The 13,445-nt window shown below is 45.0% G+C and overlaps 1 protein-coding gene across 1 annotated transcript in view; it reads right to left on the reverse strand.

Moving 5' to 3' along the window:
* The window catches only part of GSTUM_00009059001 (uncharacterized protein), a gene marked incomplete at both ends in the record, with an annotated part of 2,920 nt that extends 2,345 nt beyond the window's left edge, over positions 1–575 (reverse strand). Inside the window, 3 exons of the mRNA XM_002840466.1 lie at positions 8–20; positions 70–112; positions 173–575. Coding sequence (XP_002840512.1) covers positions 8–20; positions 70–112; positions 173–575 — 459 coding nt within the window. The remainder of the gene's footprint in view (positions 1–7; positions 21–69; positions 113–172) is intronic.
* Between the last annotated feature and the right edge of the window lie 12,870 nt (positions 576–13,445).

Raw genomic sequence — 13,445 nt, forward strand, 5'->3', positions numbered from 1 at the left:
TCATCACTATCCTCGGCAATCTCTGGCATATTTATCAGTGCCCGGAATGCCATCCCCTCCCCTTCCAACTCCTCTTCAATATCACCATCATCAAAACACTTTACCCCGCCAACTCCCTCCCCAACGCCATACCTCCCATCCTCAACCTTCCCATCCGCTCCTTCCCCCCCACCACCAAAAACGTTATACAAATTCCACGGCCTCCTTCCATCCACCAACCAGCATTCCACCTTTGCCCTCCCTCCTTCTTCTCCCTCTTCCCCTCCTCGCCCACAATTCAAGTCCAAAAAGGCAGCAATGTCAACCAATCCCCCCAAACCCAAGCAAATCACAAAGCGCAACTCTTCGTTCCCCTTAACAAGTGCTTCATTGACATTCTCGAGCTCTTGGTACCCCGCGACCGGGTGTATCTTGTGCGGCACGTAGTCTTGCTTAAGGAGATGGGTCAGGATCCGTGCGGCGCAGAGAGAATCCGTGTCCAGAGCGCAGAGGAGGAGAATTGACGGATTGGTGGAGTGCGCATGGGCTTTCAGGTGGGCGTATGCGGAGGAGAAGAGGGGTCGGGGGATGTACATTCTGTCTGTGCGGCAGTTGTTGCGGTGATCGGGCGGGTAAACGGGCGGGCAGTCGCGGGTAGGTAAAACGCGTTGTTATTCACACAACTTTGGTATATCTTCAGAGTGTAAAGTATCCGTCCGCTCCGCTCCTCGTTTGAAAGTGTTTATCCCTTTCCCTCTCGTTTAAATGTACCTACTTATTCAAACAGGAAAAGACATACATAGGGAATGAATAATCCCTAAGTTAAAGAAGAAAAGAAGACTATATTAAAGGATTAAAGGATTAGACCAAAGAGCGAAGGGAGTAATAATATGACTCGAGGCGAAGAAGAAGATGAAGAAGAAGTTATCCGTGAATGTTTGAAAGAGAATGTAAGGAAGGAGCAATCGCCAGTCAATTAGTTGGTAACACTATCAGTGGTGGTAGTGAGTTGAAGCATGATACAAATAAAGAAAGGGTCAATCAACGTTACCCACCACGAAAAAAACATAGGGGGACGCGTTTCCTTCTTTTTTCCCCTGCAAGCAACACTTTAACTAACCCCAAAAAATTAATGAAACCCACGCACGCGACCACGCGACAAAAACTCAACCCACAGTCTGATACTCTGATACTACTGGACTGTACAGTACAGTACTCGTACACAATGGTATGATAATTGTACTCCAAAAAAAAAAAAAACCTCCAAAATAAAGAATAACCTTACAAATACCCACAAACACCCAAAACCCTAACCTCGACCTTCCCCACCTCCCCCTCCACTTCCAACCCACCGAAATACAACAGATCAGCTCCCATACTCTCCTCGTACCCACCCGTCGGGTTCCCGTGACGTCCAAGTCTTCCAGCGCGAGCCGCCGCCTGCCTCAGCAGTGCCCTAGCCGCACGATTGGCGGCCTCGCGGTCAGCGTATACCGAGTGTATCTCGACGTTTGCTATTGTTGCTACTTCTTCGTCCTGCGGGTGCGGAGTTGTCGGTGTTTTCGTGACTGCGTAGAGGGGTTCCGTGGCCATTTGATTTGGCAGTGGTGGTGGTGGTGGTTGTGGAGGGGAGGGGAGGGATTGTTGGGCGTTGGGCGTTGGGCGTTGATTGTCGGTATTGTCTATCGTACTGGGGTTGGCGTAGAGCCTGATACTGAGGATGTTCTGTTCTGAGCTGAGTGGTCATTCGTGATCACTCGCTTCTGTTCTTTCCCGTGCTGGTCGCTATGTAAATAATAATTATGATACAATTAAAAACAATAAAAACGCTATACTACAACATAATAATAATAATATTCCAATATGTATGTATGTATATATAATCTAATAAATGCAACAAAAAAAAAGCACACAGTCTATCTGCTTGAGCACTGTATTAGTCTATGGGGGAGGGCAATAGATCTTTGACGTATCGTCCTTTGTCGAGAAGTGCTTGGTGACGGAAATGGATAGCTAGGATGTTTTCAAGAATCTTAGAGGCTATAGCTCGCTTTTTTCTGGTTAGGATCTTGCTTAATCCTTTTTTTTTCGGCGCTTTGTGACCATGCCCAGGTACTGGCATCCAGTCCATGATACTCGCAATCCCCGGGCAACAGAACACTGTTTTGTGCGTGGACAAAATTAACCGCGATTCAACAGAGGAAAATCTTCAGCGATGACAACCACACTCACCCACCAATCTACTATCATGAAAACCAAAAAAAAAAAAAAAGATGTAAATACATAGTAGAAATTAATATTTGGTATACCATCCATCAGCCTTAATAATCGCCTCTATTCTATCCACCATTGATCCAGCTAAAGTATCAAAAACCTTTGGGTCAAGAAGTTCCCAACAATGAGTGATAGCCTCTACTATTGCCTTCTTGACCACATTGACATCACCCTTCATAAGATATAGCTCAGGGTAGTGCTTGTGAAGCTTACCTTTCACCAGAGACCAAATATTTTCAATTGGATTGAGATCTGGTGAATAGGCAGGAATTTCCATCAGTGTAATTCCCTGCCCTCTGAGTCATCTCCTAAAAGGCAAGTGAGTCTTAGCATTGTCAATAATAAAAAATACCTCTTCTTCTCCAGCCTTTTCTCTGATATTCTGCCATATTCCTAGAAAGTTATAATAATCATAAACATTAATAATTGACTTCCCAGTAACTCCACTCCTAGCACAAGAAGGATCAGGAAAAACAGGCAAAAAAAGACCATGAGTTTGACTATAAAAACAACCAGTCATCATCTGGCTAATCCCTCTTTCCCCTCTCCTAGCCTTAGATTCAACATAATCCTTATTCTATTTCTCATATAAGTATCTGAAAACTCATTTTCTCCTCTTTCCTTTTCCCCTTTCCACAGCTACCTCATCTCCCTACAATGCCTTTCTTTTCCACATCTCCTTGGTCCAATACCTATGAGCTAATGCCCATTCCAACATCTCTTGAGCTAGATCCTCATCCAAATAAACTCTCTCTTGTGCTATACACTTTCTAAGATGCTTTTTTTCAAGTTTTCTCCTTACTGTCCTACTAGAAACATTGGGAGCAACTTGCTCAGCAATGTCAGAATAGGTAGTATGGCGATCTTTAAGAGCTTCCTCCACTATAGCATCATCCTGTGACTTAGTAGTTTTAGGATGTCTTCCTCTACCCTTATTCTCCTTGCCCTCTTGATGTCCCTTTGCAATTGTGTCTCTGACAATAGTCTAAGGGTATTAAGGTAGTGGGAAATTTGCTGATATCTCATCTGAGGCTCGTGTAACCTCAGAATCCTCTCCCTGGGAAACTCAGAGAGATGTGTGAAGGGAATAGGTTTTTTAGCATGACTGCAAAGAATAGAAGGCATAGTTTATTGAAAAAAAGAATTGAGCAGAATGGTTTCTTCTTGGTTGACTTAGAGCAAATATTTTAGGTACTGTTGAGAGTGTGGGGTGATGAAGAGGGGTGGGTTGTCACCGATTGTTGAATCACAGTAAATTATGTCAACGCACAATTCATGAAGCCTTCCTTAAATGGAATAGTATAGAGAACGGCCGGGTGACAGGATTTGGTGTATTTATTGTACTCGTCACGTCATGACGTTTGTGAAATGAACCGGGCTTGCATGGTGGCACACAGGGGTACATTTCAGGGAAGAGGGAATCTGAATAGGCCTAGGTGTAATGTGTTTGCAAGGAGCTAATCACGTTATCGGTAATAGATACGATAGTTGGCAGGTGGCCTGCTCTTCCAGAGAGGAGGTAAGAGCTGAGAACTAAAGAAGGCTTTGAGGGTGTACTGAGGAACAAAGAAGTAACCGTTCAACCAAGTATATTGAAATACTGTCTGTCGAAGTCTGCCTTTTCTATCGTAGAAACAGGCGGTCTTTAAATACACAAATCTGTTCATGTCTAGCATGAACAAAACTAATCAAAGGTATCAATCAATACACTTTGGTAAAACTTCTTAAGTATCGTTTGATACTTGGTTTTGTTTTATGTTTTATTTTAAGTATCGCTTTGATACTTAAGGAGTTTTACCAAAGTGTATCGATTGATACCTTTGATTAGTTTCGTTCATGTTAAGACATGAACAGATTTGTGTATTTAAAGACGGCCTGTTTCTACGATAGAAAGGGCAGACTTCGACAGACAGTATATCAATATACTTGGTTGAACAGTTACTTCTTTGTTCCTCAGTACACTCTCGAAGCCTCCTTTAGTTCTCAGCTCTCGCCTTCTCTCTGGAAGAGCAGGCCACCTGCCAACTATCGTACCTATTACCGTTAACGTGATTAGCACCTTGCGAACACGTTACAATTTTTTTAACCTCAGCAAGTGGTTAAGAACCTGTCCCCGGATTTAGGCCTGATCAACCTATCGATATCCACCTCAGAACGCTAGCGGAGAGAAGCGGCAGAATCACGGCACATTCGGCTTCATCTCAAACCCAAGATAGAGTCTTTGACAACCAGGAGTGGGAAGCAAATCCCACGGCAAGACCTTACAAGAAAGAAATAACCCCGGCACTCTGCTAAAGAGCCGGGCGATCCTGCAAATACGGAAGATACACAACCTCCAGGAGAATTCCCTTCTACTCCAGCAAAGAAACCTTCTTTTGATCCTCCAATCGACCCCGAATCCAGTAGCGAATCAGATATTGCTAGCACAGGAGGAGGGCCTTCTGGAGGAGGAAAATCTCGGGCTAGGCCTGAAAAAGAGGAGGTACCTGCAGTATTTGAACCCCCTAAATTTAAACTCCACCTCACAGCAAAGTTCACAGGAGAAGGAAAAGAAAAAACCTGAAGCCTTTGAATGATGGGCGACGGAACTCCCACACTTCCTACTCTTACAAGGAAAAGATGTGGAAGATCCTACAACCGGACTTATCATTGGATCATTTTGCGAAGGAAAGGCAACTGACGCATACCACCAATGCTATAAGGATTTTGGCGGAAATGTAAGATTAAGAGGAACTACAGTTCTCGATTACCTGAAAGGATGATTCCAATCCTCTATAACCAACGACCTCCAATACAATAAATTCAACCAGCTCCAGCAAGTTAACGGAACGCACGTCAAGCGAATCACCAATGTGGCTATGGACCTGATGATGTACAAGGACCGAATGGAGAGAGGAAGTATCTCCAAATACATCCTGAAGCGACAATTCTACGACGCTATGCACCCTACACTCCGGAGAGAAGTAGAACCACTCGAGGAAGACCGCGATGATATTGCAGTAATAATTGCAAGAGCAGAATGAAAGGACGCCATTCTCCATGAGACCAAGGCCTACAAAACACAGACATCCTCTAGTAGGAATAGCCAGCCACGGCACAAAGCCTACAGCAACTCTGAAGAAGATACCCCACGGGTTTTCAAAACATAAAACAAAACCAAGTATCAAACGATACTTAAAACTAACCAAGTATCAAAGCGATACTTAAAACAAAACATAAAACAAAACCAATAACCAAGTACCCGTACCGGTTACACTGAGTACCCGTACTGGTTATACTAGGGGAATAATTAGTATAGATTACAGTATTACTAAAATAAAAGGAACAATAATAGGGGGTCGTAGACTGTGTATTATGTCTAAACCTTAACGTGAATACCTACAACATCAGAGATTTTCAGTAAAATGTCAACACCAAGAGGGAAAATAGCTTCAATGGAAAAGAGGGGGCAGATTGTAGGGTATGCAATGCTGGAAGGAGAACAAAAGATGAGTTTAAAGGAGATTTCAGCAAAGACGGGGGTGTTGCTCAGTACCTGCTCCAATATCATCCGAACAGCACAGAAGCGCGCCAGTCAGAACTAAAGTCATGATCTATGTGCAAATGAGAATCTTGCACCATTGCCTAACTCTGTAAAAGGTGCAAACGAGTGCCTTACACAGGCACAGAAGTAACATTTGGTGGATGTGACTTTGCAGGATGCAGAGCACTGCCGAATAACCTTCACACAGTTAGCAGAAGAAGGTAGTTCTTTTTCTTTTGTTAAATAAATTTGAATATGTAACTAATTTGAAAATAAAAGCGCAACTTAATGTAAGCAGACAGATAATTTCGAAAGTGCTGCGTGAAAATAAAATTTATTGACGAAAGCCAGTTCACAAACCAACTCTTAATCCAGAACAAATGGTTAGAAGACTTGCCTTTCGTCATCAACATCAGAATATTGATTGGAGAAATATCATCTTTACCGATGAATCCTATTTTGAAATGGGAAATCTCCGGTCCCGTCGAGCTCGTGGAGTATTACGTCGTGCTGGGGAAGCATATCTACCTACAAAATATTGATCGCAAGTTCACACAAGGGGTAACTGTAATGTTTTGGAGTGCAATCCTGCATGGAAAAGCTGGTATGTATGAGTATCAATTTTAATTTAATTTATATTGTTTAATAGTATTATTTTATTATTTCTAATATGTACATAATATATAATACTAATAAATTATTATTTACATTTAAGGTTGTGAACTTCCCTATCATTTATATACAACTGTAACGATCCCCTTTCAGATAGTTAGTTCTTGGCGACGGGGAACGATACTTACCTTCTTTCCCTTTCATTCCTTGTCTTACGATAGCTCTAAGCCTCTGCCTATGTTACCAATAGTACAAGACCTTTGTCTTCTATCGGAAACACCTATCGTAAGCTTTCTCTAACTCGTCTTCGTAACGAGTGCTTCTTGTCATAATGATAAGGTTGCGATAAGGATAAAGATCGTAAAGGTGTTTTATATTTGTTAAAGTAATATGTAGGAAAAGTACTTAGAATTCAATCTAATTTTATTTAAACTCGTACCGCCAACACTGGCATATGACGAGCCCCCGCTGGCACAGGGATACCGCTAACCGGTATACCACTAATCCTAGGCTAACTAAGTCTACGGTCCCGCACCTGCCATCCCCGAGTCATGCCCACACGGAAACTAATTACAAGACTATCAAACAACCCAGCGCCCTCCCCGGTCCGAGTCCGTAGCCCCTCTGGCATGAAGCCAACCAGCACCAAGCGTAGCCGAAGCCGAGCAAGAGACCAACCCAACCAGGTTCCTCGTCCAACAAAATCAAAACCACTACCACTCGGTCTAAATACCGTCCCGCAACACCTCCACCACAGTAGAAAACCAACAACAAACCAAAATATAAACTACAGGCGACACAATGGCAGAGAGGAGGTGACCAGCATGTCCACCTCTCGCATCCGCATGCCAGGCCGTCGACCCTATAAACCCACTTTGCCAAGTGCCTCCGTGGAGCGTAATGGTGAGGAGGACCTGTACCCGCTGCCTGTTCCCCAAAACAAACTCATAAACAAAAGAAATACATAGAGGTGGTGACAGACCGAAAAGGTCAGTGGGGCCTATTTCCCACCCGTGGTGCCTTGCCCCTGCCAGCCATGCCCATTGCCAAACCAAAGAAACCAAACAAACTTCCACAATACCCAGTACGCAGAACCCAAACAAGTCCAACCAGGTGGTCGCAACCCACTATCCGCACAGGTGGCCATCAGTCCAGCGGTCCGCCGGAGAGCTTTACAGCACTCAGCAACTTCGCCCAGCAGCCCAAACCGGTCCGGAAACACTTAATTAGACATCGCCCAACCTGACGCATGCCCGACCGCTGCTCGCAGGTGCCTCTCCCCCCCCAATCAGCCCCGCCCAAGCCCCACACACCAGATGCCACAGAGCCCATCCAGCCCCCCCAGCCCCTCAGACAGATTAACCATCCGACGGCCATAGGACAGCTTATACCCAGCCCCGTCAGGCAGCCATTGATCTTGGCCACACGAACCGAGCCCCAACCCCCAGCACCATATAGCCAAGGGGAGCCCACCAGCCACAGCCGGGAGCCACAAAGGAGGCAGCACCAACACCTGAAGGCACAGGCACCAGCCATACCATCCAACCCAGCTGAACCAAAATCCAACCGAGTCAGGAAAGAGTAAGCAGAGCCAGCCAAAGCCAGCCCCACAGGTCCGGCAACAGGCACGGACCGAACAACGGGCAAGAGGCATCCCCAACTGACGCGACAAGAAGGGGAAGGGCGAACGAACAGAAGCAGACCAACAGAAGGTAGGCCCCACTTGCAATGGGTGAAGCCGCCAACCACAGACCACAACCGAACCACCCAGACTCACAGACAACGCGAGTGCCTGGCAGCCAATCGTCCCACACCACACCAGGCAGCAAAGAAAAACCACTCCAGGGGGTAAGGTTTTTCAGGGTCAAAGCCATCCCCACCGTAGCTAGGAGGTGACACCTGACTGAACCACCGTATATGCCGCAAGGACAAAATTTCCAAGGGAACGGTGATAAACAACATCGTAGGATTCCGACCGTAGAAACATAAAGTAACGAGGCAGGGAGGGGCCGGTGAGGCCCCCTCCCTTGAGGAAATGATGCGGCCAGTACGACGAGTTGATACTTGGGAAGGTCATCAGTCTAACCCAAGGGCGTTTTGTATCGCGTGAACTAAGGACTCCGTTAAAACCCAACAAAAGACAGGAGCTAGCCCAATGAACGACACGGGTGATCCCCCCAAACACAATGTTCAATCCCCCCAATCGAACGCGAAACCTGCGAGTAGACTATAGACAGGAAGCCGTAGACATTTTACCGAAAGGGGCTCGGAAGCGACCGTGATGAGTGCTCGAAGTGCTAGTATCGTGAGATAACCAGTCCAACGAAACAAGACGCAAACGAGTTATCCGCCACGCAATGCCTAACAGACCTCAACACCAAAGACTCCAGGAACTACTGAGCGAACTCAGATATCTCCCCCAGAATCCAAGGCATCAAGGCCCATCATGATGGCAAAAGAAACGCTCGGGGCGAAGCGACGGCAAGGACGAGGAAAAGTACTTAGAACAAAGCGTGAAGAACCTATCTTCCTCGGCCGCCTCGGCCTCCTTATATAGTGTTCTTCCCGCCTTTAATCATGTGACCTAAAGTGGTCACATGTGCAAAACCAAATCAAAACAAACTAGTCATGTGACCAAAGTGATCACATGCTCAAAACCCATGACCTTATAACAAGGTCATGTGCAAAACTCATAAACCAATCATAACGCAATAAATAAGTCATATGACTCGATCTGAGTCATATGCACAAAACCCATGACATCATAATGAGGTCATGTGCGAAACATAAATCATATGCGCAAGGCTTGCCCGTAAGGCATACTCATAAGGCATACTTGTCAGGTGCATGTCCCATGACTCATACTTGAGCCATGTGCGAAAGCATCACAAATCTCATACATAACTAATCATACAACCTGAATAAGTTATATGCGTGAAACAATAACATACCTGTGACTCATAACCATGTGTCACGTGAAAACCCTTTCCTCGCTAAGCCACGTTCGTGACATTAGCTCCCTTCCTCCTAAGCCTGAGTCCCATCAGGCTTTTTCTCCCAGTTTCAATAGTTCCCGTCCTGCCGAGCGCATGGTTCTTCTCAACTTGTGGAACTTTTCGTCTGCCATCCTCCATCTGACCCTTGCAGATTCCAGAGTCAGATTCGCCATCTCGATTGTTTGCTGCTGGTTATCGTTCAGCTGTCTAAGCTCTGCGATCGTTTTGTCGTTTGCCGAAATTGTGGCCTCGGCTTGGCCCAGTTGTTCTTGGAGTCCCCGGATCTGCCTGTGCAGGCTCCTGACATCCGGTTCCGTATCTGCCGAGGAGTTTTGGGCCCCTCCCTCCTTGGACCGCGTCCTCGCGGCCCATGCCTTTCTGGCATCTTCTCCTTCCAACTCTTTTCGGCTTCCATCTTTCTGCGGGTAAAATCCCACAGATATTTTTTGTGCCCTGTGCATCCTGCACACATTTCTGAAGCATTGTTGCCAATGATTTAGAACGTGGTCCAGGCGTGGGCCACGCTTCCGACATTCTCTCGGGAACCATCCCGAGCCTTCTTTGTCGCCAAAGTGTGTTTGGCAACCGTCATCGTAGCATACCGTCCATGACATGGCGTTATGCTGTGCTTGTTTTTCCCTTTCCTTGAGTTCTTCGTCGGTTGGCCCCATGAATGAGTATTCGGGGCTGGTGGGTGTGGTTTGGCGGGGGCTATCGCCCCAGCCCTCGTGTTGCTGCAATGGTGTGGGAGTCTCTCCCTTGCTTTTGTCTTGGTTGAATGTGATTGTCACCTGGGCCGGGCTTGCCTGGGTATTGCTGGTGGAAGGTTGAGATGGCATCTTGTACGTTTTCGATTTTGTGTGCGAAGTACCAAGTTTTATCATGTTCAGGAGAGTATCCTGTCTACTTGGCTCGGCATTGGAGGTGACCGTGGAAGAAGCGGGAATCGACTATTTCGTCCAGCTCGTACTCTGGTTCTCCGTCGAGTTCGATCGGTGGCGGAGGAATAAGTATTTGTGAAGGAAATCTATTATCGTTGTGTAATTCGAGGAGTGAGATGTGGAATATATTGTGTATTCGCATTGAGGAGGGAAGGTCAAGTTTATAAGCTCGGCTGCCCACTTTTACCAATATCCTGAAGGGTCCAATTTTCTTGTAGTTCAGTTTCTTTGATGGTCGTGTCGTATGGATATTGCGTGGTATTAGCCATACCATATTTCCTGGTTGTATGTTTGGATCCGGTCTTCGGTGCTTATCGTATTGTTCTTTTTGCCGTTGTTGGGCTTGACTCATCTCGTATTGTAAGGTTTCGTGTAGTTTTCCCATATCCGCTTTCTCCAGTATCACATCATTAATCGTATGATATGTGGTCTGACTTTGTGGATGTTGTCCGTAATTCGCGAAGAAGGGTGTCGTGCCAATTGTTTCTTGCTTTCCATTGTTGTATGGGAATTCGGCCATCGATAACAGCTTGTACCAATCATCTTGTTGATAGTTGACATAGACCCTTAAATATTGTTCGAGTATCGCATTTACCCGTTCCGTTTGTCCATCTGTTTGTGGGTGGAATGCTGTGCTCATTCTGTTTTGTATTCCCATTTCTCCCATTACTTTCTTCCATAGTCCCGATGTGAATAGTGTTCCTCGATCGGTAATGATATTCTTTGGGAGGCCATGAAGTCGAAAGACCTCTCGGAAGAATATTTGTATAAAATCCCTCCTGTTGATGTCTTTTCTAACCGGAATGAAATGACTCATTTTGGTCAGGCGGTCCACCACGACCAAGATGCTATCGCAATTTTCCGATGTTGGTAGGTCCGTGATGAAATCCATAGTAATTATTTCTCATGGTTGTTCGGGGACCTCGTTTGATTTTAGTAATCCATATGGTGCGTGTTTAGCCGTTTTCGTTCTTTGGCAATATGTCGCAGTTTTTGACATATCATTTGACATCTTCGTGCAGTCCTGGCCAATAGAATGATTTTGTGATGAATTCCGTGATTTTAGCCGTTCCTCCGTGTCCTGCCATTCGGATATCATGGTGTTGTCGTATGATGTCTGTCCTTATCTCCTCTTCTTCTGAGATCCATTGTTTTCCATCGTACCACATATTTCCATCCTTCCATTGGCATAACCCCAGTGCAATTCCTTTCAACTCCTTTTTTCCTTCTTCCAAGGCTTCTCTTATTGCCTGGATTGTTTTGTCTTTCTCGTTTGCGTCCTCAATTCCTCTTTCCTCCTTTGATGTGAATTGGATAACCTCCATGGCCTCAAAGTACGTTTTTGGTAGTAGTGTCCGTGTTTTTTGTTTGATCCTTTCGTCTTCTTTTGTTTGTGGTTTGTCGCTTGCAATCCTTGTGAGAGCACCTGGCTTTCCGCTCTCTTTTCCTGGTCGGTATTCGATTTTGAAGTTGTATTTGCTAAGGTGCTCCATCCATCTTATCTGGCGGTCATTCAATTCTTTCGTGGTCATAAACGGGACCAGGTTCTTGTGGTCGGTTAGAACTCGAACTGGATGGTAGTTGTTTGAAATGTATCTCCTCCATTCTTTTAATGCTTGAACTATCGCTAATAGTTCTTTGTTTGCAACATCGTAGTTGCACTCTGTAGGGGTCATTGTCTTGGATCGGTAAGACACTGGCCTCCATTTTCCATCATCGCACCGTTGCGATAATATGCCTGAGCATACATATTTTGAGGCATCTGTTTCGATCATTGTCTTTCGGTTTGGGTCGAAATGAACCAGTATGGGTGCTGATGTTAGATGCATTCGTATTGCATCATATGCTTTTTGTTCGTTTTCTCCCCATTTCCATTTCTTGTCTTTCTTCGTAAGGTTATAGAGTGGTTTTGCAAGCCTGCTAAATCCCTCTATGAACCTTCGATAAAAGTTGCAGAATCCCATAAAGCACTGGACATCTGTTTTGTTGTTTGGTTTGGCCCAGTCCCAAATGGCTGCTGTTTTAACTGGGTCGACCTTGACCCCACTTCGATTGATGATAAATCCATGGTATTCTGTTTCTTCCTTATGGAATTCTCATTTTGTTGGTTTGATCTTCATTCCTGATCCTTGTATTGCCGCCATGATGTTGCTGATATCTTTTTGGTGTTGTTGTATGTTTTCCGAATATATGAGTACATCGTCCAGGTATACGATGCAACATATGTCAAGGTACTTATTAAGTACCCTGTTGATCCATCTCTGGAATGAAGCCGGTGCGTTGGTTAGCCCGAAAGGCATAACCAAGTATTCAAACATTCCGTATCTGGAGGCGAATGTAGTCTTCCATTCGTCTCCTGCCTTGATGCGTATATTGTGGTATGCGTCTTTGATGTCGAGTTTGGTGAAATATTTTGCTGATCGTACTCTGTCCAGTGCTTCCCCAATCAAGGGTAGTGGATATCGGTCTTTCTTGGTAACCGAATTGAGGGCCCTGTAGTCCACTCAGAGTCTCATTTTTCCGTCTTTCTTTTTGACGAATAGTATTGGAGATCCTCCTGACGCAAAAGAGTCTCTGATCCATCCTCTCTTTAGGTTTTGCTCGATATACTTCCTAAGTTCTTTGAGCTCTGCTTCCCCTAGGGGGTATAACTTCTTATAGGGAATTTCTTTTGTTTTTCCCGTTTTTTCGTCTTTGTCCAACTGAATTTGGTGGTCGATTCCTGGTCTTCGAGGTGGTAGCTCTGTAGCTTCCTCTTCTTGTAATAGATTTGTGAATTGGTGATATTCTTTTGGAACCAATTCTCTCCATCCCTTTTTGCTTTGATATTTCTTGTCCTGGATTGCTAGTTCTGTGCTAATGTTGATTTTTGCTAGAACTGCTTTCTCGTCTTCGTATGTCCAATTGAGAATTCCTGTTGTATCTCCTCTTCGATAATATCGTCCAAAGGCTTGTGCTGTGATCTCTTTGATCTCAATTCTTTTTGTTGTATCGAGCTGGTTTTGGTCCGTACTTCCAAATCCCTTGTTTCCTCTCATGGTTTCTTCCAGTTGATCTACTTCATGTAGATCCTCTTTGTTGATTTTTTCGATTATCAACTGTGCAATTCGATCGCCTTTC

The sequence above is a fragment of the Tuber melanosporum genome (assembly GCF_000151645.1).
Source record: "Tuber melanosporum whole genome shotgun sequence assembly, scaffold_52, strain Mel28".
Classification (NCBI taxonomy): domain Eukaryota; kingdom Fungi; phylum Ascomycota; class Pezizomycetes; order Pezizales; family Tuberaceae; genus Tuber; species Tuber melanosporum.